The 24,948-nt window shown below is 35.2% G+C and overlaps 1 protein-coding gene across 2 annotated transcripts in view; it reads left to right on the forward strand.

Annotated features, from left to right (window-relative positions):
- Positions 1–24,948, forward strand: part of PIK3CB (phosphatidylinositol-4,5-bisphosphate 3-kinase catalytic subunit beta) — a 152,057-nt gene that overhangs the window by 64,430 nt on the left and 62,679 nt on the right. The window contains exons 3-8 of one of the 2 annotated variants that reach the window (XM_037525893.2): positions 376–562; positions 2,884–3,109; positions 8,788–9,011; positions 17,061–17,240; positions 19,898–20,068; positions 21,751–21,828. In XM_037525893.2, the coding sequence (XP_037381790.1) occupies positions 392–562; positions 2,884–3,109; positions 8,788–9,011; positions 17,061–17,240; positions 19,898–20,068; positions 21,751–21,828 (1,050 nt within the window). In that variant the 5' untranslated portion in view covers positions 376–391. Of the gene's footprint in view, positions 1–375; positions 563–2,883; positions 3,110–8,787; positions 9,012–10,231; positions 10,302–17,060; positions 17,241–19,897; positions 20,069–21,750; positions 21,829–24,948 lie in introns of those variants that run through there. The other variant, XM_037525894.2, reaches the window with a different exon arrangement.

Consider the following 24,948-nt stretch of genomic DNA (forward strand, 5'->3'; position numbering starts at 1 on the left):
GAGCAGTGGCAGCGCCATGTGGGTCAGCTCCCTGGCCAGGGATTAAACTCACTCAGATGAAAATTACACTAATACCAAACTGGATTTCTCAGTACCTTAAACTTTTCACTTTCACATGTGATCTACTTATGTGGAATTTGTATTAGTGTATGGAGTATACTATTTATGTAGTGATTACAAAAGTATAATTCAATAATTAATTTCTAGTGACTTATTCTTGTTTAATTAAACAATTTAATGTAATTAACCTTACATTACTGGCTGTATTGAAATCCAAGGACTAATTATAGAGAGATTGGTAGACTTTACATACATATTTTAGTATAAAATTTGGCTTATTATCAGTTTAACTAAGTTTTCCTTACTGATTTTTAGGGTCCCTTGGTTATGAATGTGCCTCCATTTCATAATGCCTCCTGCTATGGCAGACATCCTTGACATCTGGGCAGTGGATTCACAGATCGCATCTGATGGCTCCATACCCGTGGATTTCCTTTTGCCCACTGGGATTTATATTCAGTTGGAGGTACCTCGGGAAGCTACCATTTCCTTTATTAAACAGGTATGTTGATAAGTGAATTTCTATAAATGTAGCTTACTTACATGTCACTTAGAGGCAGGTGTTTTTGTGTTACAGAAAAGTTTATTAAATTTAAGTCATGATTAATTGAGCAGTGTTCAAACTGAGGTCATTATATTTTAAAGATTTTGGTACATGCTATATCTTGGTGGGCTTATTCTTTCACTTTTAATTTTTTTTTAAATCTATATATGATACCTGAATTAAGAAAAAAATTTGGTCTATGTTAGCTAGCTGGAAATATTCGTTCAGGTTATTAAAAGGAAGTTGACATTGTCAAAGATTTTTTTTTAAGTTAAAATCTTTATACTTACGATATTTGTTTCTCATACTTTTATTCTTGTGACTTTTGTTTGATTATCTCTTCTTTCCTTTTCCTTCCTCTTTCGTCCCCTTCTCTCCTCCCTGTCCCTCACTACTTTTCATGGTGACTCTGGAGGAGTTACTATTTTGGTCAACTTTCTCTTTAATGTTTTTCAGATAGCTAAAACAAAATGTAAATGGGGTGTAATGATATTTTTAAGAAAAAGCATGACATACCTTTTTAAAACCCACAACTTTGAACAACCTCTTTACTCATTCCCAAGGTTTTTCTTTAGAGAGATGAGAATTCTAATATTCTACTGTAGGATATAGAATATTTTGTTTATTTTTAGGTGTACATTTTGGTTGTATCTATCTTTTGTCTATTGTGAGTAAAGCTGCTATGAGCATTATTGTACTTGTATTTGTTTTAATCCCTGATTTTTGGTATATACTCACAAGTGGAATTGTTGGATCATATGGTAATTCTGTTTTAACTTTTTTAAGGAACTGCCACACTTTTTTGACAGTGACTGTACCATTTTACATTTCTACCAGCCATGAACAAAGGTTCTAGTTTTACTCCATCTTGGTTAATGATTGTTATTTTCCATTAAATGCTATCCTTAGAAGTTGTATTTCATTGTCATTTTTATTTGCATTTCCCTGATGACTAATGGTGGCTAGCATCTTTTCATGTTCTTGTTGGCCATTTGTAGAATTGTCTTTAACATCATTGCCCATTTTTGAATTTACTTTGAATTGAGAGTTGTTTGTTCTTTTTTGACAAGTCAAGGGGGCTCCTGAATTATGCTGATATAACTCTCATCAAATACTTTTTATAAATATTTTTCCCCATTTTGTTGGTTGCTCTTTCAACTCTCTTGATAATGTTCTTAGATGTAACAAAGTTTCTAATTTTGACAAAGTCCAGTTTACCTATTTTTTTTTCTGTTGACTAGCATTAATTTCTTCTTTTATTATGCTAGTGTATATGAAGATTGGCCAAAATTTTAACCCAGGTTTGTTATCTTCAGCTCCTGGTTTTTGTACTGACTGCAGTTAAATTATGTTATCTCACCTTACAGTTCTATGGTGACTTTTACATGATGTGTTATACAGGAGACCTGGGGGGAGATGGCAAGAGCTTATCTCTTTCTATCGTGACAGAGCCATGTTAGTTAAAAAAAGATACCCCTGGTGAATGCTGGACAAAACCAACAACAACAAAAAATCCCCATAAATTTTGTATAGGATTCATGATACATGCCTTAAATTTTCTATTTCTAATTAGAAGCTATTTATGTTCACAGGAGTATTAAATATGGACGAACCCATTGATATTTACTCTTTACATGTGTTCACTTTGAATGAATTTGTTTATACATATATATTTTTTATACATTAGCCATTATATTATTAAAAAGGCTTAATACCATACATATTCTTTTGCCATTAGCTGTTAAACAACAAAAAAAAATCCTTAATGTATTTTGGCTGGCTTTCATCTTACAGTGCTTTTCTTTTTTTTTTTTAAAGATTAATTTATTCATGCATACAAGAACTGGGGCACAGGCCAAAGGTGGGGGTGGCTGAGAGGATTCACCAGAGACAGAGTGGGGAACAGAACAGGCAGATCTACTGAAATACACTGCTGAGGGGAGCAGTGGGCGAGAGAGGAAAGGTCTGCCAAGCCATGTTGGTTAGCTCCCTGGCCGTCCCTGACTGGGGATTGAACTCGTGCTGCAGAGGCTGCAGATAGATTCATAGTACTGTGACTTAACCCTTTGTGCCATCAGGGAGGCCCTGCATTTCTATTTTATTTTCACAGTTTTATAATATTCTATTATTCATTCAGCTAATCCTGTTGCTAGACGTTTGACTTTTCTTCAATTCTTGAGGTTTACAAATGGTGCTAACTCTAGAGAGCATTGCAGATATGTCATTGTACACTTGAGCAAGTATTTCCATCTCAGAAAATTCCTTTTTCCTCCTGGCAGATGTTATGGAAGCAAGTTCACAATTACCCAATGTTTAACCTCCTAATGGAAATTGACTCCTATATGTTTGCATGTGTGAATCAAACTGCGGTATATGAGGAACTCGAAGACGAAACAAGAAGACTCTGCGATGTCAGACCTTTTCTTCCAGTTCTCAAATTAGTGACAAGAAGTTGTGATCCAGGAGAAAAATTAGACTCGAAAATTGGAGTCCTAATAGGAAAAGGTAATTTAAAAGACTTAGTATGAGTTCTTAGGATGTCTGTTAGTATATGTATAAACATGTGTTATTTAAGTTATTGCTTTGCAAGATGTTGTCTGTGGGCTAGTGCTTGTCTGTCAGTTGTTACCAACCTGAGTTAAGGTAAGTATAGACATCAAAGTGAAAGTATAGAAACTCCTTTAGCAATGTGATGTTGCCATATCCAATGACTTATTATTTTTTTTCCAGTGACTTTATTTTATAGAAGTATTGGTTTTTGACAGATTGTCAAGCTTTATTTCAGATCGTTTTAGAGGACCTGTTCTGAGAGTTATGTCCTCAGTTTCTTATGAACTGCTTCTGTAGTGTAAATGCGATTTATACATACCTCTCTATCCCTAATGAGACCTTAGGTGATTGAGGTTTCTATAAATAATCCATATTATTGACAAATTTTACTCCTTAACTAAAATTATCTTTAATGAAAATTATTTTTGAAGTGATTCAAAGGACTATCACATCCACTTTATTTTTGCAAATTAAATCCAGAAAGCATTGTAACAAAATAAAAAATATAGAGGTGTCTCCCTTGCTATAGTGATTTTAGGCAACTCATGGGTCAGTGGTATATTAATATCCCACCTTAGACAAGTCTCTTTTCTGGAATTACAAAGATTTTCTTTTTCTTTCTTTCTTTATTTGTAAAGATTTATTTATTTATTTATTTATACAAGCACTGGGTACAGTCAGAAGCGCAGGAAGGTGAGAGAATTCACCAGAGCCAGAGCGGGGAACAGAACAGGCAGACAGACGAAATACACTGCTGAGGGGAGCAGTAGGCATGGCAGGAGAGGTCTATGTGCCATGTGGGACCCTCGCCAGTGGCCGGGGATCGAACCAACGCTGCAGAGGCTGCAGGCAGCTTCGCAGTCCAGCGCTCAACCACTTTGCCACCAGGGGAGGCCCGAAAAATTTTCTTTTTATATATAGATTTTTAATTCCCCATTAGAAAAGTTTTTTTTTTTTGTTTGAATTGGAGAATATATGGAAAATTAGTAAGAAAAAAATCATTATAATTTTATCCTCTAGGACAAGAACAGTCATGGTACATTTTTTTTTTTAAGATTTATTTATTTATTTATACAAGCACTGGGTACAGTCAGAAGCGCGGGAGGGTGAGAGAATTCACCAGAGTCAGAGCGGAGAGCAGAGCAGACAGAATGACGAAGTATACTGCTGAGGGGAGCAGCGGGCGGCAGGAGAGGTCTGCGCGCCATGTGGGACCCTTGCCCAGTGGTGGGGTATCGAACCGGTGCTACAGAGGCTGTGGGCAGCTTCGCAACCCAGCGCTCAACGCTGCGCCACTGGGGAGGCTCTCATAGTACATTTTTAAAAATTTCATAGTTATTTAAACTTTTTAAATACCCACAATAATTTTATGTGTTCCCAAGTTGTTTAGTGTGTGTGTGTGTGTTAACATTAATCACTTTTGTGTATTTTTATGCCTATGGAAGGAAACAGACCAGAATCTGCTGATTAGGGAAGTTAAATATTTGATAACCCAACAGGTTAACAACAAAGATAAAGGTAGCTTTTGTGAAGGTTATGTATGTATCTTCTGAGATTTACCGTCTTTTAAAAACTTATATCAAGTGTTCTCCTTCTGGTCTTGATCTCCTAAATATAGGAATTCATTAGCTACTATTAGTTACCTTTATGTGTGTTAGATTTGACAAATGAAAATACTGGAGATCCAAATGTTACATGCAATGTACTTATGCTAAATAAAATCATTCATTGTTTATCTAAAATTCATATAGAACTGGGTATACTGCATTTTTAATTTGGAAACCCTAACTTTACCCTACCCAACACAGTGATCATGTGTGAGAATTATATTTCTCTTTCTATGAACTGTGCACCATATTTCATTCAGTATCATAAAGTTATTTGTAAACAGTGTGCCTGTCTGTAGTTGGAAAAATGAAGATGCAGGTGTTTCATTGCATTAAATTACATAGTTTATAAATGCTTACCTATTTACAAATTGTACTTGAGATCTTCAGCATGTCTAGAAAAAGCTTGTGTTATGATCATACATATAACTTCGAATGTTACATTTCTTTGGGAAGTTGAGTAAGCTTTTTTAATATTTTTAGAATGAATTTTTACTTCAAATACCTAGCAAGCTAATTTTTGCATTTGCTGATTTATATGTGATGACTATAACCAGAACTTGGTGAGGTCATGTCTCCTGGGAAAACAATAAACAATTATTTCAGTTTAATTTCAGGAACAAGCTTGCTGCCTTCTCCTCTCAAAAGAAAACAATAGAACCTTTACAAGCATAACTGCCTTGAGGGGTCTAAAATTACCTTTTTCCTAAAAGATGGTATGCCTGATTGCTTTATTTTTTGTTTATTCTAAATAATTAAAGAACTGTTGTTTTTTTCCTTTATCATGAAGGGACATGTCACTCCTGCATTAATTTCTACAAATATTCATAATAAATCTTCATCAGAAGGTTTTTGACAGCATCCTGAAAAAAAGTATTTGAAAACTACCTTATTTTCCCATACTTATCTAAAGCCTTGGCATGTCTTAAACTGAAAGAAATATGTAATGTGCAGAATTTTAATAATATCTTTAATATGAACTCATTCATGCAATAAAATTTAATATCACTCAATAGATTTTTTAAATTATATTTGAGTGTAATGTATAAACTTATTTTAAAATTAAATTATGTAGCCTAACTTCTTATTTTGGCAGTAAGAGGTGTTTGCATTGGATCCTAGATGCAAGCTTCATCAGTTTTTTTTTTTTTAAGATTTATTTATGTATACAAGAACTGGGGTACAGGCCAGAGGCGTGGGGGTGGGTGAAAGGATTCACCAGAGACATAGTGGGGAACAGAACAGGCAGATTGACTGAAATACACTGCCGAGGGGAGCAGCGGGCGAGTCAGGAGAGGTTTGCTGCGCCATCTGGGTAGCTCCCTGGCCTGGGTTTGAACTCATGCTGCAGTAGCTGCAGATAGCTTTATAGTTTGCATTTCAACCCCTTGCGCCATGAGGGAGGCCCCTTCATCAGTTTCTTAAAAGAGATTGGAATTCAGTGACTCTGGGTTGAATTATATAGATCTATACTTTTCAGTTGATTCTAACAGTTATGTGAACAGAATCCTTTATAATATACTGAAAAATACTGCTGTAGCAGTTGCAGTTCAGCAGTGTTTGTTGAGTGTTTATAGTTTATACTACAGCAGGGAGCTTGGGTAATGTGGTTTTGTGTGTTTGGAACTCACTGTCTAGTGGGGAATATGGATCAGTAAACAGACATTTACAATATAAATTGCTGTAAATCCAGGAGGGTTACTTAAATCAAGTTGGTGAATCAGGAATTAGCTCTCTAAGGTCATATAGCTAAACTGAGGCTTCAAAGCCATTTAGATGTTGAATAGGTGAAAGGGCTTGGAAAAGAGGGAGAAGCAAAAGGGAATGGCATGTATCAAGTATGACCTGTTCAAGGCATTGAAGAATGCTTATAGCTTGAGGGAACAGCTAGGACAACCAGGAAGACCAGTGACGCAGAACTGTCTAGGCCATATAAAAAGTAGAAATTTACTCTTAAGAAGCACATGGGAAGTATTGAAGGGGGGTTTAAATAGGGGAATAAGATGATCAGAGCTACATTTTAGAAAGATTATTTAAATTGAAGAATGGAGAAGAATGGAGAATAGACTTTAGGGTCAAGACTGGGCATAGAGAAATTAGTGAAAATTAATGTAATAATCTAGGGGAGGGCTGATGATGACCATGATAAAGTTAATAGCTGCAGTAATTTGTAGGAGTAAATGGAGTTGGGAGATATTTAGAAAGTGAATTAGACATGACTTTCAGTAGATAAATGGAGGAAAGGGCTTGATGTTTGTTAGATCTGTATATCACTGGGTGCATTTCTCTTTCCTTATCTGTTATATCTAATATCTATGAATTGAACTGCTGGGGAAAAGGTTCTGGGTTGAAAATATGGGGAAGAAGATGCTTTAGCTAGTCTGCGTAAATTACAGTCCATTCACAACCGAGTTAGAGTAATATGTTTTTATTCCAGACCAAAAACTGCATAGGAAACTTACCATATCCTCAATATTTTACCTTTTCTGCATTAAGCAATTTAAACATTTTTATTTTTTCACATTTACTACCATGCATTGATTCTAAGGTTTATTTTTGAAATAATAAAAGTTAATGGACAGTGCAAGTAAGTTCATTGTTTAGATAAGTAATTGCCTTGTATATATTCAAATAGTAGCTACTCAAATTATGGCATTGATAAATTTATGTAACAAAACTAACAGTTTGCCTCATTGTGCTTCCCTCTTGAACACTAGAAATGCTATTAATATTGAAATCTCAGGTATGTTTCCAAAACAAAATATATGCATATTATATATTCCTTTTCTTAAATATGCATGAAAGGAGTCTTAGGAGACCTGCTCTGTCCCTGCATTTAAAATTTAATAAATTTGGAACTTTAAACACAACTCCCTATAGATCTAATTTACTCTAATTTATACTTAGACCACTGTATCATAGTATTTGGATATTATCTTATTTTGTAAAACTGGGTCTTAATTTTTAGGTTATTTCCAGTTACTTAATTATTATAAACAAAACAACAGTACTGAAAGCAGGTTAGTTGTGCCGTTATTTCCATAAGTTTATGGAAATAAACAAAGGCAACCCCTATGAGAGCGGATTATTCAGAGCTTGCTTTTTAGTAAAGGAATTTGTCTTTGGCAGTGATTCAAAGACAGGAAGGGCAGTGAGAAAGTTTTATACTGAAAAACGGGAAGGTTTTTTTGTTGAGTACAACGAAGAATATGTCTGTGGGATTTTTGAATAGTTCATGGCCTATAACTTCTTGGGAAATTATGGTGTACTTAAAGTTATATAATGTAAGTATACTAAGTTTTAGGTAATGACTTGAGTTTTAGGTTCATACTAATTTCATTATATGGTAATCTCTTTATACAGTATTTGGGAAGTTTTCAGAGTTCTTAGCATTTCTCTGATATTTTCAGTGTGATTTTATTTTAAGATTTAATTTTATTTATTTATGCATAGAAGAACTGGGTGTAGGCCAGAGGTATGGAGGGGCAGAGAGGGTGGGAAAATTCACCAGAGACAGAGTGGGGAGCAGAACAGGCAGATCTATTGAAATACACTGGTAAGGGGAGCAGTGGGTGAGACAGGAGAGGTCTGCTGTACCATATAGGTTAGCTTCCTGTTGGGGAATTGAGCTCAGGCTGTAGTGGTGATAGTGCTAAGACTTAACCCCTAGGCCACCAGAGAGGCCTCGTGATTTGTTTTGTAAAGAGAAATTGCATCTTTCATTTGGAGCTATAAAATGTGTACTATGAATTTGTCTTTATCTTTATAAATCTGATTACCAACAATTTCTTTAAGAGGTTTCAAGTTTTTATTCTTTAGACATCTAATTTGTTACTTAAGCTGGCTCTTCTATTGCTATTTATATCAAAAGATTAATGTACATAAAATTAAATATAAGCATCAAAAGAATTTATATCTTCCTGCACTGTTTTGTTTACTTGATAAAAAGCAGTTATCCAAATTAGTCTTTTTGTTGATTATATTTTGTACTCTCTTTCATTATCATTATCTTTAAAATACATTTAGGTCTGCATGAATTTGATGCCTTGAAGGATCCTGAAGTGAACGAATTCCGAATAAAAATGCGCAAATTCAGTGAGGAAAAGATTCAGTCGCTTGTGGGATTGTCTTGGATAGATTGGCTAAAGCAGACATATCCACCAGAGCATGAAACATCCATTCTTGAAAATTTAGAAGATAAACTTTATGGAGGAAAGCTCATTGTGGCTGTTCACTTTGAAAATTGCCAGGTAGTATTATACTTTTATAGTATGTAGTTTGTAATAAAGTTATGAATTTAAATGAATGTGACTTCTGTGTTTGAGGATGCATTTGTTCCCCTAGTAAACAGTATTATGAAGGACACTTTTAGGTTTAAAAAGGAAATAAATTTAGTTTTTTAACAGTCTAAATTGACACTTACTTTGCATTTGTATGATTTTTCTGATGCGGTGATATGGTGGTCTAATTTGGGGTCCATAGACTGCAGTGTTTTGGATGTTTTTTATATTCTTAAGGGATGTGAAAAACTCAAAGCATTTTAAAGAGACGATTAAAGAAAGAAAGAATATGGACAAGAGAATCATTTGCTGACAGCAAAGCCAGGTCCTTTGTAGAGTTTCCCAACTCAGGTTTAGATAATGTTCTTGAATGTACATATAGCCCTCTTTCCACCCACCTGTGATTTTTCTCTCATCTGTAAAATGAAAGATTTGATTGAATGATCTCTTTCATATTTTTACTTGAGTTCTGTGACTGTTAAGTGCTACTATGGAATTAGGCATTATAATAGAGTGTGCATACAGTTAATCTGCATCTGAATGTTCATAGCTCTACAAACTAGATTATGCTACTACCTTTTGTATGGGCAGGAAGGGACAGGGCAGGATCTCTATGATCCAAGCAGATGGGTGATGGGTGAAGGATAGTCCTGGAGCCCTTGGTGGCTTTTGCAGGCTTTTACTGGGATTTACCGGGTATTCGGGAAGCAAGGGGGGCTTGCCTCCCAGCCCCTAGCAAGTCTTCACTCTTTTCTAGGCTCTCCAGCGTTCTCGCGTGGCCTCCTTTTTATAAGCCTAGTGTCTCAGCCCAGGTGAATCCCATCTCATATGCCCACACCCTACTGGAGGTGCTCTCCATCACGCATGCATTCAGGACCGCAGATCTGTCATCAATCCTAATGGTGGGAGAGCAGAAAAGCCTGATACTTTACTTACCCTCCACTTTGTATCTAGTGTGTTCATCTTATCCTCTAGGGTCTTGCCTTAGAATTAGGGTAGGATTTCAAGGATGTTTTGTTCTTTAGTTATTCTGATAACAGTGACTAAAACCTCTTATCCATAGACATTCTGTATGAGCATTTGTACTGTACCAGGAACTATGAAATGTATTTTTATATATTTTCAACCTCCCACAACAACCTTATAAAGTGTTTTTGTTTTATCCCCATTTTACAGCGAATAAAATGAGAGGGAAAGAAGTTTGATTTTTTTGTGCCAGGCCTCATAGCTGGTCATTGGTAAAGCCAGGATTTTATCCAGGTATTTCTGGTTTTATCCAGTTTTGCCTCCTTTCCAACAGCATGTTACTAAGTATTTATTAGGACAAATGTGAAAAAAGCCCTGCCTTCTGATATCTTGTAAAGGAAATTTGTCTATTCCTAGATATGTTGAGATTCAAGTTCAATTTAAGCCAAGATTTGGATATCATAAAGTGTCAAGATAAAATTTTAAAATACTGTTTAGGCAATTCTGTAGCATTAGGAGAAATGGTACAGGGAATTTTACTGTTAAATGATTCTGGGTAATTTGTTCATCTGGGTCAGTTTGAATTTTGTTCCATGTGGGTCAAATCTCTGCTATTGATAGTCACACAGCTTTTAATTTAATCATCATTCTGACAATATGTGTGAAAATAAGTTTTGAAGACAGAAAAGACATGGAATTATTGTGAAATCATATTGGATTTTAAGCAACCGTAGAATTTCAATATGAAAGAAGGTTAGAGATCACCTCGTCAGACTCTTTATTTAATAATTCTTTTCACTCTCCTTATATCCTGTGCTTTTGACCAAATATAGCCAGTGTTAAGGAGAGCACTCTGCCTTCTGAAGTGGCAATCTTTTCACTGTGGGCAAGCATGTATTTAACTTTCGTTTTTTGTTTTTTGTTTTTTTTTTTTTTGTGGGACCCTCGCTGGCAGCCGGGAACGAACCAGCGCTGCAGGGGCTGACAGGCAGCCTCGCAACCCAGCACTCAACCGCTGTGCCACCAGGGGAGGCCCATATTTAACTTTTGAATTAAAACTTTTTTTTAATATTCAAAATAGCTTGCTATGACTTCTGCCCATCTGGTTGTACTTCTCTGTTACGCATAGGTATTCATTCAAACTTCTTTACAATGTACATACCAAATATTCAGATAGCTGAAATATAGCTGTCATCTCTCTCTCTTGTCTTCTTTTTGTCTGACTAACCATTTTCTCAGGGGTTAACCAGAAGTTCATAGACTTTTTGACTGTTTATACCCATAAGATTATGAGCTATTAAAGAGCTTTGAGAAGCTAAATAAAATATTGTAGCTTATTTAGGCAAGTAAGACCATTTAAAAAAACCCAAACCATAATTTATTATCAATATTATTTTATAAGTGAGTAAACATTGTATTATTTTTCACTTATTGAAGCAATTTATTTTTTTATATTAATTTTTAAAAAATTTTACATCATTGTTCATTTTAAAGAATGTTTGCTTCCCCCTACCCCCTAAGGTGTAGTCCCCATAGAGATTCCTTCACCAATTCACCCATGCACCATCACCCCAGTCCGCTGTGCTCCTTCCTCCCTCCCTCTGATTCCTCTCCCTCCTCCTCCCCTGCAGTATGATTTATAATTGTCTATTTTTGCTTTGTTGAGCATAATTCCTTCTAGTTCCACCCATGTTGCTGTGAATGGCAGATATACACAATGGAATATTATTCAGCAATCAAAAAAGAGTAAACATTTTACCACCAAAATACTCGTAATAATAGAATCTAAGGATAAAGGGCAGTTGGCAGCCTGGTCCATCATTCATGTGTTTTCTGTTTTGCTCCTCCCACTTCTATAAAATACTCATTTGGCCATTTTACCATCACAGCTGATCATTAGCATTGGAAACAGCATGTGGAACCACTAAACTAATAATGAGAAGCAGTGTAAGCAAGTATTCCTTTAGGTTAAACATTGTTTTCCAGGGTTGGTAGGGTGAAAGCCAGACAGCAATTTCTGTGAAAAACATACAACATTTTAGATGACCATATAATCAGTATCAGTCTGCTATAGAACATGGCTCCTAAGAAGCAAGATAAATGTAATTGTGGAACTTTTAAGTCTCAGTTTTACAGAGAATAATTGTTCCAGTGGTTAGATCATAGGTGCGTTATTTTTATTTATTTTATTTTATTTTATTTTTTTTTAAATAATAAATTTTATTGTTATATTCCCCATACAATTGCAGCCCCCCCATTCTGACCCCAATCCCTCCCCTGCCGCCCCCGCCCCCCTAAAAGTGTCTCTGGTTTATAGTTTTTTGTTGATTTTGATTTTCACTTTCTTATAGTTATTCATTTTCCTGGTCCCTTATTTAAGTTTTCTAGATTCCTGTTATGAGTGAGACCATCCGGTATTTTTCTTTCTCTTTCTGGCTTATTTCGCTGAGCATGATCCCTTCCAGCGCCATCCATGTTGCTGCAAATTGCATGTGTTTATCTTTTTTGAATGCTGAGTAATATTCCATGGTATATATGTACCACATCTTCTTGATCCAGTCATCTATTTTTGGGCATTTGGGTTGTTTCCAAAGCTTAGCTATTGTAAACAGTGCTGCTATAAACATAGGGGTGCAGGTGTTCTTTGGAATTGATGTTTCTGTGTCCTTTGGGTAAATACCTAGGAGTGGAATTGCTGGATCATATGGAAGCTCTATGTTTAGTAGGTCCAGAAATCTCCACACAGCTCTCCACAGTGGTTGGACCAGTTTGCACTCCCACCAACAGTGCAGAAGAGTTCCTTTTTCTCCACACCCTCGCCAACATTTGTTGTTGCTAGTTTTTTTAATATGTGCCATTCTCACTGGTGTAAGATGATGGTATCTCATGGTAGTTTTGATTTGCATTTCCCTGATGACAAGTGATGTTGAACATTTTTTCATATGCCTGTTGGCCATTTGCATTTCCTCTTCAGAGAAGTTTCTTTTTAGCTCTTCTGCCCATTTTTTGACTGGATTATTTTTTTTTGTTGTTGTTGAGTCTCATCAGCTCTTTGCAGATTTTTGTGATCAGTCCTTTATCATTAGTGTTGGGTGCAAAAATGTTCTCCCAGTTGGTGGGGTTTCTCTTTGTTTTTGTTATTGTCTCTTTTGCTGTGCAGAAGCTCTTTAATTTGATGTAGTCCCAGCTGTTTATCTTTGCCTTCACTATCACTGCTTTGGGTGATGTGTCTGTAAAGATGTCTTTGATGTGCAAATCACGTAGTGTTTAGGTGCGTTATTTTTAAATCAGGATATCAGTAAACTGAAGTAGCAATTTTAAACCTATTTGAGTATTTCCTTCTCTCAGCCAGAATAAGCTATATGAACTAATTCTAGCCATAAAAGGAGGGCGCATGTGATTTGAAATAGTCACCTATATTTATGGGGAGGGACAGCAATTGAAGCAGGGGAAGTGGAGAATAAAGGGGGTCAAGCAGATCAGGAGTATGTTTTGGAGAGAATCGCAGAGACGCTATATCAGAAGCATGGGCCGAAACATGAGTAAAAATGAAGCATGTGGAGTAAAACCATCAAGAGTATTTCCTTGCCTTTGTAGTTGCTATGTAGACATAGTCACTAGTGAACTGTATCTCTCCCTGCTGAACATAAGAATCTGTTCCCACAAATATAGAGATACCAAGTGTTAGGTCAAGAAAAGGTCAAAACTAGCAAGCTGACCATAGAACTTGGGGGCGGGGGAACAGGAGATGGGAAAATCGCTAGGGAATGTGGTGATGGTTCACAGGTGATAAGGTGGTGAGAGAGCTGTAGGGACTACAATGATGTAAAGAAAAAAATTAGTAAAGAATCTGTTCCCACATACATGTGCAGTGTCTTTGTTGGTTATATATACATATCTATAGCTATTAGTGAGCATTGAACAGTATAACTGAGTACGCAGGAAAATGATGAATCTTATACAAGTTGTAATAGTTCATGAAGCATTTGAAAGTGTTGTTGAAAAGCTGAAATACAGAAGAAAATAGTCAATTTGAGTTCTGACCAAGTCAGTCCAGTTATCAGTTTATATGGTGAAAATGTACAAGGGTGATGATAACATACCGGTAGTTCTTTGAGAGAATATGTGAATTATCCAGGGATTAAGAGAGGCCTTTGGAGAAAAGGTTGGAGTGCTTGGTACTGTACATAATTCCCTTGTATAAATGTATATCCATTTTCATCTTAACTTACATTTTCCTTACATTATTAACTTATGTTCATGTTATATTCTTATATCTTATATTCATGATGAGCATAAATTTCTTTTCATCTATTTGTGAGACACTTGTATTTCTGTTATGTTTGTGTTTGCTTTTTGGTTGGTAGTATTTTTCTGATTGATTTGTAGTTCTTAATGATATAGGTGTAATTTTCCTTCAATGTGCTGCAAATGAGCTCTCCTAATATGTGACTTGTTTTTCATACTTTGTTTTGATTTTTCTCTTTTGCTTTTTATCCTCAGATTCTACTTAGTGTTCAGATTTTCCTCAATTTCATATGTCATATATGCATAGAGCAGTCCCTCCTTTTCCATACAGGACATGTTCCAAGACCCTTAGTGGGAGGGGTGGTACTGAAACTGGAAGTACCAAATCCTTTATATACTGTTTTTCTCTGTAGGTACAGATGATAAAGTTTAATGTATAAATTAGGCAAAGTAGGAGAATAGCAATAATAATAACATAACAATTATAAGAATATGCTGTAATAAAAGTTGCGTGAACGTAGTTTCTATCTGAAAATACCTCATTGTGTGTATTATTTTTGGGCCACTGTTCATTAAAGGTAACTGAAACCAGGGAAAGCAAAACCCGGGATAAGGAGGGGTCTACTGTGTACATGTGTATAAACATGCATACCATATCAGGTTCAGCATTGCTGTTGCCTGGAATAATGCTAATCTATGTATTTTTGTTGGTAGAGACCTGGAAATAGAATTGCAAGCTGTAGGTTTATGTATATAAATAATCAATTTTAATAGACATTGTCAAATTGTTTTTCAAATTTGCATTCTTGCCAGTTGTATTTTGAGAATTTGTTTTTTCCATATCTTATTAATTTTTCAAACTGTTTTTAATCTTTAAAACATAATCCTTAAAATCCATAAAACTATTTTTTCCTGATTATTAATTCCAGTGTCTGCCTAGTTCCGTTTTCTGTGCTTTCTGCAGCTACTTGCTATCCAATGAGAGTATCCTCTGACTTTGTATTTTTGAGGAGTTTATTTATGAAATAGAGAGTAATGGGGAATCACAGAATAATGTTATGAAATATTAAGGAACCTTCACTGTGATATTCAGAACTGTGCTGTTTAGTACAGCAAATCCTAGCCATTTATGTATATTTAATGTTAAATTAAAATTAATTAAAAATCTTTCATGCTAGCTACATATTGAGTTTTCATGAGTCACTTGTGGATAGTGGCTATTGTATTAGCACAGAATAGAATATTTCCATTATTTAGTAAAGTTCTTTCGGGTAGCATTGCTTGAGAAGAATATGACCATTTGTTTTATGTTAGAAAGTGTGCCATATCTCATCATGATTTTCTTTACAAAAAAGATAGACTATTTGCTAAACTAAATGAAATTTAGTGTTGATGTGGATAATACAAGTGATAGGGAGATCAAATAAGAAACTGTTGCTCTTTAGGGGAGATATAAAAAAATCTCTGAAGCAGAAGAGTGGTACTGGAGATAGAAGATGATTGATTGGCAGCCTATTAAGATACAAGATCATTGGCATCTTATTGGGAAGTGAAGTTGGGGAGGAAAGGAGAGATTTATGACTTGTCAAATGAGTCTATAGATTTTAGCTTGTGGGCTTTGATGCATATGGCATAAACATACATGGAAAATACAAAAGAAAAATGGTAAAAATCCTGGAGAAAATAGATCAGAATACTCAGTAAGCTTAGCTTTACAAAGTTCAAATTTGAGATAACTTGGTTGAAATGGAGAGAAACATATTGTGACATCAGTTTCAGGCCTATATAAAACATTTTCTTTTTTTTAAGATTTATTTATTTATTTATTTATTTATTTATTTATTTATTTATTTATTTATTTATTTATTTATTTATACAAGAACCAGGGTACAGGCCAGATGCGTGGGAGGGTGAGAGGATTCACCAGAGACAGAGTGGGGAACAGAACAGGCAGACTGACGAAATACACTGCTGAGGGGAGCAGCGGGCGCGACAGAAGCGGGAAGTGGTCTGCTGCACCATGTGGGACTCTTGCCTCCTGGCTGAGATCGAACCGGAACTGCAGAGGCTGCAGACAGCTTCACAGTGTGGCGCTCAACCTCCTGCGCCACCAGGGGAGGCCCTATGAAACATTTTCTAACAGTCACAGTTGTCCAGTGTAGCAGTGGGCTGCTTTGGGGGATGTAGTGAGCATTCCTTTGTCTTTGGTATATGGTCATATGAAGGGAAATTATTTTGCTAGATTATAAGAGAATTTAGGTGTTACTAAGTAATCTTTAATACCTATACCTTTGGGATTAATGATGAACAGATTTAATACTATTCCACCATAAGTTTTTCTTCATTTCTTATTAAAATTTCTGTTCTTTTTACATGTGTGTGAAATTGGACAGAATCATTCATTTATGTTTCAATTGGTAAATGTATAGCTCTCTTCCTACCAATGAGAACATATAATTTGAACAACTACAGTTTTTTTGTAACTTATCTAAAAAAATATGCTCACTGGGAAATGCATATGATAAACTACCATATGATAAACTTTAGTTGAATATTAATCTCACTGATGGGAGCTGTAGCACTCTGTATAGTGTAAGATGACTTGCAAATTAGCAGAACAAATTTGAAAGAAACTTACTTATATTTAAAAAATGGGAATATTTATAGGAATATCAAATAAAGGATTGTATATCATGTAAATATTATGTACAACTGTCTATAATGCAGTAGTAAGTATGAATGTAAAGTGTGATTTTTTTCAGCATGAATTATAAAATTGTTTCTGTTATTCTACTCCCTTTTTAGGATGTTTTTAGCTTTCAAGTATCTCCTTCTATGAATCCTATTACAATAAATGAATTAGCAATCCAAAAGCGTTTGACTATTCATGGGAAAGAAGATGAAGTTAGCCCAGATAACTATGTATTGCAAGTCAGTGGGAGAGTAGAATATGTGTTTGGTGATCACCCACTAATTCAATTCCAGGTATGTGTATTAACTATCAGTTTACCTGAGGGTGTGGTGTGTGTTTAAAAATTTAAGTTTCTTAAAAAAAAAAAAATGTGTTCCCATAGTAGATCATTTGGAACATGTGGAAAATTACGCAGAATTAAATTAGATTACCATAATCCCACCTACTCTGAGGTAACTATTGGTAACATTTTTTTGCCATGTTTTTGATTGCTTTAGAGTTAGTTATTTTCCTATAGTATTATGAATTCTTACTATAGTTTGTTATAACTACTTACTATTCCATCATATAAACATAAATATTCCAGAAAAGTAAAATATAAAATATTTTGATTAAATGGTCACAATATAAATTGTATAAAAACCTATTTGTCATTATCACTTCACTAGGTAAAGTAATATAATAAATTTTCATTGTGAGTTAGAGGACTTTTCACTTTCAATCTAGTGTTTGTGTGTGTAATCTCCCTTTCAGGTTTTTGTTATGACCATTTATGGTAGGAATTATATAATTAGACCTAACCATCCTCAATAGCCTTTCTTGATCTTTAAGATAGTTACTTTCTTTTAATCATGCCATCTTTGAGTATATGCTTTATGCAAGACACTGAAGTGCTTCAGATTATTTTGCAACACCTCTTCCCCCATAAGGCATACTGTTTAAAGAACAGGATCCTGGAATTACCGTCAAGGAACTTGAAGATATTTTTGTTGGGATTGCATTTTGAAACTAAAGAATGGTTATTATATAAATAATAATAGGTTGTCAAGTTACAAGTAAATGTTAACAGGAATTGTAAAAGCACTTAATCACTCTTATTTGTGATTTAGTTTTTAGTTCTGTTGTAAGCAAGAGGGATACAGGCAAAATTATAAAGTGATACCTGTTTGAGAATAAGAATTCTGTGATTTATTAGCAGGTAAAGGAATTTCACATCTTTATTTTCATATTTCTGATGTAGCTTTAATTTTTTTTTTTAAGATTTATTTATGCATATAAGAACTGGGGTACAGGCCACAGGTGCAGGGGGTGAGAGGATTCACCAGAACACAGTGGGGAACAGAACAGGCAGACTGACTGAAATACACTGCTGAGGGGAGCAGCAGGCGGTCAGGAGAGGTCTGCTGCGCCATGTGGGTTGCTCCCTGGCCAGCTGGGGAATTGAACTCATGCTGCAGAGGCTGCGGACAGCTTCATAGGTTGCGTCTTAACTCATTGCACCACCAGGGAGGCCCCAAGCCTTAATTCTTACAGGTTAGTACATAGATGGTATACCAGCAGTTATATCTGCACAATTTTTGGGAGCTGTGGCATTCTGAGAGTAAGCACTTGAACTCTTACCTATGAAAAGGAAGAGGAAAATGAAAAGTGCTTAGTGGCAGATAGAAGTACTGCCTTCTTCCCTTCATGTTCTGCCTTAATGTAAGTAGCCTCCTGATTCTTTAAACATTTTTTTTTTTTAACCTAGACAAGGGAAAGGTATATTATTTGTCAGAAACTATAATTTTTTATAAGGAAAGATAAAGTTTTGTGTATATTTTTGGACAGGGTCATATAAGAGAGAAGACACAATGTAGGCAAAGGAATTGGAAGGAAATGGAAAGATGTATCTTTCATAGTGAAAAGTTTTTGAATGACCATTTCTATTATAATATCACACAATACCTACTTATAGGTCATTTTGGAAATGTTTATTTTAAAATTTATATTTAATGATTCTAAATTGCATGCACCATACTGAATCATTATATATAGGAAATTTATTTTTGTGACAAATACATTGATTTCTATTCAGTTTGTAGGAATCTTTGATAAAATGAGTAACCACCCTTACTTATATGCCTCTAGAATCATTTTGGTATTATGGAGCATCAAACTAAGATGACATGGCCAGTTAGTGTTTGTTTGTTTGTTTGTTTGTTTTTTAAGATTTATTTATTTATGCATACAAGAGTCGGGGTGCAGGCCAGAGGTGCGGGGGATAAGAGGATTCACCAGAGGCAGAGTGAGGAGCAGAATAGGTGGATCTACTGAAATACACTGCTGAGGGGAGCAGCGGGTAAGACTTGAGAGGTCTGCTGTGCCATGAGGGTCACTTCCTGGCCTGGCATCAAACTGGTGCTGCAGTGGCTGTGGATAGCTTCATAGTGCTGCGACTTAATCCCTTGCGCCACCAGGAAGGCCCTGGCCAGTAGGTTTTTGCTGAGGAGACAATGAGATTGCCTAGAGTCCTGTGCTGAAAAGATACCAGATCTAGGTCAGTACTTAAGAAATGGCCTCCAGTGTACTACATGTTCACCTTTTCTGATTGCTCAAAATGAAACTTTGTTGCCAAAAAGGTAGAGCAAATCCAGGTTTTAAAGATACTAGATTTTTAATTTAATCCTTCTGATTTTAATTTCTTTGATCTGTTAAACAGTGAATAATATTTCTTGTAGAGTTCAAGATTAACATATAAGAATTGTCTAGCTCAGTTCTTAGGGATATAAGTATTCAGTTAGTTAATGGTAGTTATTTTATGTTGTGATTTTAGTTTTTCATTCTTGATATCAAGTTGTTATTTAAGATACACTTTCACAGTGTATTTGGTATAGTGTTGCTCAGTTTAATTTTATTCCTGAAGTTATTTACATATTTCCTTGACAATCTTTATTCTTTCTTGGTACTGTAGTATATACGGAACTGTGTAATGAACAGGACCTTGCCCCATTTCACACTTGTGGAATGCTGCAAGATCAAGAAGATGTATGAACAGGAAATGATTGCCATCGAGGCTGCCATAAATCGAAATTCATCTAACATTCCTCTTCCTTTACCACCAAAGAAAACACGAATTATATCTGTAAGTTTCATGTGTAGACCCAAAAAGTCATGTGATTTTGTTAAGTTGTATGCTTTTGCCACATACATTTTATTTACTCATTTCTTTTTCTGTGAAAACCAAGTATGTTTGCCAAAGAGCTATCACCACTTATTTTTTTTTTAATTTTTTTTTTTTTTTTAATAGAGGCATGCTTTATTTATTTGTTTGCTGGTTTGTTTGTTTTGTCTACACATGCACTGGGCACAGTCAGAAGCGCGGGAGGGTGAGAGAATTAGCCAGAGCGGGGAGCAGAGCAGGCAGAAGGACCGAAGTACACCGCTGAGGGGAGCAGCGGGCTGCAGGAGAGGTCTGCGCGCCATGTGGGACCCTCCTCCGGTGGCCGGGGAGCAGCCGGGGATCGAACTGGCGCCGCAGAGGCCGCGGCAGCAGCTTCGCAACCCAGCGCTCAACCGCTGCGCCACCGGGGAGGCCCTATCACCACTTATTAAAACACCTTTCTAACTACTGCTCATTTTCCTAACTCAAATTATATGTGAATGTAAATATTTCATTTATGTTTTGGGTGTTCTTATAGAGTAAAATAAAGGTCATCAAATAAATTTTTTTTTAATTTTTCAAAAAAAATATTTTTGAGATTAGAACTAAATATAATACTTAAGTAAATAATTTGAGACATTTTAATAGAAAGTTGGATAGCTTTGTTATGGTAGTATTTTGGTATAATTTGCCTGTCTCCTTAATCCAATAACCTGTAGATCTTAAATGAACCAGAGGTGCATACCTCCTCTCCCCCAAGGCAGTATTTTTATAGAAAGCCTATCTTAAGTTTATGTCCATTGGAACATTTAATGTATTTTTATTTATTTATTTATTTATTTTTTGACTGTCTTTATTTTTCTATTGGGTAGCACTGCCCCTAAGTCATGGGCCTTTATTTATTTATTTTTAATTTAAATAATAAATTTTATTTTTATATTCCCCCATACAATTGCAAACTCCCCATTCTGACCCAAATCCCTCCCCTCCCGCCCCCCATCCCCCACCCCCCAAAAAGTGTCTCTGGTTCATAGTTTTTTGTTGATTTTGATTTTCACTTTCTTATATTTATTTTCCTGGTCCCTTATTTAAGTTTTCTAGATTCCTGCTATGAGTGAGACCATCCGGTATTTTTCTTTTTCTTTTTGGCTTATTTCGCTGAGCATGACCCCTTCCAACGCCGTCCATGTTGCTGCAAATTGCATGTGTTTATCTTTTTTGAATGCTGAGTAATATTCCATGGTGTATATGTACCACATCTTCTTGATCCAGTTATCTATTTTTGGGCATTTGGGCTGTTTCCAAAGCTTAGCTATTGTAAATAGTGCTGCTCATTTAATGTATTTTTAACTACTCCTTGATGATTAAAATGTTATCTGTGTTAGTTCAAAAGGACAGTTCTTAATTTATCCAGAGCTTTTAATATTATTTGTTTATAGTGTTTAGTGATCACTCTTGGCAGTAATGGAATGTTAACTATGTTTTACCATGAATACTATGTGCTAGTAGTTATGATGCTTAATTTTAAATTTTTGTTTGTTAGTTCAGAGGTCTGTTTTTGTCATTTTTCCAAAACTTATGATAACTGATAAGATGATTTCATTGCTTGCATAGAATCATCATGTCTTTCCTTAAAATACTTGTATTTGTTTCATCTTTTACAGCATGTTTGGGAAAACAGCAACCCTTTCCAAATTTTGTTAGTTAAAGGAAATAAACTTAACACAGAAGAAACTGTAAAAGTGAGTACTTGTTGAGATTTGAATTTTTTACCTGCTCTATTACTTGAATAACTCACTGATAAACTCAAAGAATATCACATTGGAGGTTAAATTTTACTTACATGTTAACTATATGAGAGGGAATATGGGGATTTATTATGAGAAAATTAGGAATTTTTGTTTTTAAATATTCTTTGAATAGTTGGAGATGTACTGATAAATCAACATTTTTCCAATAATGATTATGTAGAATAAATTATATTTTGTCAAAATCATGGTCACAGTTTCCTTTATAGCTTTCTCAGTCTTGGATAGTGCTGCACTTAGCCTTTTCTCTCGGCCTCCATTTTTCCTTTTAAACTTGTGGGACACAGAGAAAATGTAATGCTGTTTCCTGGGGAAAATAGATGACTACATTATAGAACACATGTTCTTAGCACATGGGAATTTATTGCCCAACTCCATACAATTAAGTAAAGACTTAATAAGGAATTTCGACTCAAAGTGTAAAGCATGCATTATTCCCCATTTTGCCTGGCAGGAAATTCAGTGAATAGTTTTGTGCTCCAAGAAAGAGTTTCAGTTAGTTTGAGTTGTTTGCTGGCATAAGGATGCATTCAGGAGCATCTTGCTAAACATTAGCAATGGCTTGCTTTTGTAAATGGACATTAACATTACAAATTTTGGGGGGGTGATTTCCCTTAAATAAGGGCTTTTTTATTTATACTCTCAGCTAGATTTTAATTTTTAATGAGTATGCTTCTGGCCAATTAACCTTTGTCCTGCTTTAGTGTTAATTCTATTTTTTCCAATAATTTAAATTTTTCTTATTTTTTTTCAATTGCAAAATTATAACATGATCATTGCAAGAGGTAAAAAAATGTTCAAACATGACTAAAGAAAAACATTACTGATCTCTCCTCATTTCTATCCCCTCAAATGAGATTCAACATGTTTTGTGAGTGACTTCCATGATTTTACAAATATATCATTTGAGGATTGAAGGGATGTTAGTTTTATTATAAAATTTTGTTGATTGGTGGTTTTGTTCAAAAAGTGGCAATGTTATGCAATTTGCAGCAACATGGATGGAGCTGGAAGGGATCATATGATGCTCAGCAAAATAAGCCAGAAAGAAAAACAAAAATACTGGATGATCTCATTCATTGCAGGAATCTAGAAAACTTAAATAAGGGACGAGGAAAAAGAATAACTGTAAGAAAGAAAATATCAAAATCGACAAACAACTATGAACCAGAGACACTCTATGAGGGTTGGGGGGCGGGAAAGGAGGGGTAGGGTTCAAAATAAGGGGGTTGCAAGTGTATGAGGAATATAAATAAAAAAAAAAAATTTAAAAAAATAAAGTACTTAAGCCTAAAAAAAAAGTGGCAATGTTATATACATTATTCTACAGCTTGATTTATTTACTTGATTTATTCACAAGAACTTTGGACAATCATCTGGATTAGTAACTATCAGAGTTTCTTGGTATCTCATTCATAAGAGCAGAAATCACTTGTAGGCCAATTTATCCAAAAGTCAAATAGAGTATGATATATACATTTGGTTTTGGTTAGTGATTTGTATGTATAGAGGTGTAAATTACATTTTAGTAAATGTGAATTCCTATTTGTTCTTCTCATTTGTAAGTTGTTATATTTGTTTTCTATAGGTAATTTATAAATTACTTAATTTTTTTACAGTTTTTATTTTTCTGTAGCCTTTGATTATCATTTAATTTCTTCCTGTGGAAGTAAGACAAAAGAAACCTTTATACTATATAGTTTATTTTTCTTACTCATTATGCTATATATATATATTTTTTTTTATAATAAATTTTATTTTTATATTCCCCATACAATTGCAAACCCCCCATTCTGACCCCAATCCCTCCCCTCCCGCCCCCCACCCCCCAAAAAGTGTCTCTGGTTCAGTTTTTTGTTGATTTTGATTTTCACTTTATTATAGTTATTCATTTTCCTGGTCCCTTATTTAAGTTTTCTAGATTCCTGCTATGAGTGAGACCATCCGGTATTTTTCTTTTTCTTTTTGGCTTATTTCACTGAGCATGATCCCTTCCAGTGCCATCCATGTTGCTGCAAATTGCATGTGTTTATCTTTTTTGAATGCTGAGTAATATTCCATGGTATATATGTACCACATCTTCTTGATCCAGTCATCTATTTTGGGGCATTTGGGCTGTTTCCAAAGCTTAGCTATTGTAAACAGTGCTGCTATAAACATAGGGGTGCAGGTGCTCTTTGGAATTGATGTTTCTGTGTCCTTTGGGTAAATACCTAGGAGTGGAATTGCTGGATCATATGGAAGCTCTATGTTTAGTAGGTCCAGAAATCTCCACACAGCTCTCCATAGTGGTTGGACCAGTTTGCACTCCCACCAACAGTGCAGGAGAGTTCCTTTTTCTCCACAACCTTGCCAACATTAGTTGTTGCTAGTTTTTTTAATATGTGCCATTCTCACTGGTGTAAGATGGTATCTCATGGTAGTTTTGATTCGCATTTCCCTGATGACAAGTGATGTTGAACATTTTTTCGTATGCCTGTTGGCCATTTGCATTTCCTCTTCAGAGAAGTTTCCTTTTAGCTCTTCTGCCCATTTTTTGACTGGGTTATTTTCTTTGTTGTTGTTGAGTCTCATCAGCTCTTTGCAGATTTTTGTCATCAGTCCTTTATCATTAGTGTTGGGTGCAAAAATGTTCTCCCAGTCAGTGGGGTTTCTCTTTGTTTTTGTTATTGTCTCTTTTGCTGTGCAGAAGCTCTTTAATTTGATGTAGTCCCAGCTGTTTATCTTTGCCTTCACTATCACTGCTTTGGGTGATGTGTCTGTAAAGATGTCTTTGATGTGCAAATCACGTAGTGTTTCGCCTATATTTCCTTCTATGTATTTTATGGTTTCAGGTCTTATGTCTAGTTCTTTAATCCATTTTGAGTTGATTTTTGTGTATGGTGTGAGGTAGTGGTCAAGCTTCATTCTTTTGCATGTAGCGACCCAGTTTTCCCAGCACCATTTATTGAACAAACTTTCTTTGCTCCAATGCATAGTTTTTGCTCCTTTGTCAAAGATTAGTTGACCATAAATCTGTGGGTTTATTTCTGGATTTTCTATTCGATTCCATTG

This window comes from Talpa occidentalis, unplaced genomic scaffold (assembly GCF_014898055.3).
Source record: "Talpa occidentalis isolate TD23 unplaced genomic scaffold, MPIMG_talOcc4v2.1 talOcc4.4, whole genome shotgun sequence".
NCBI lineage: Eukaryota > Metazoa > Chordata > Mammalia > Eulipotyphla > Talpidae > Talpa > Talpa occidentalis.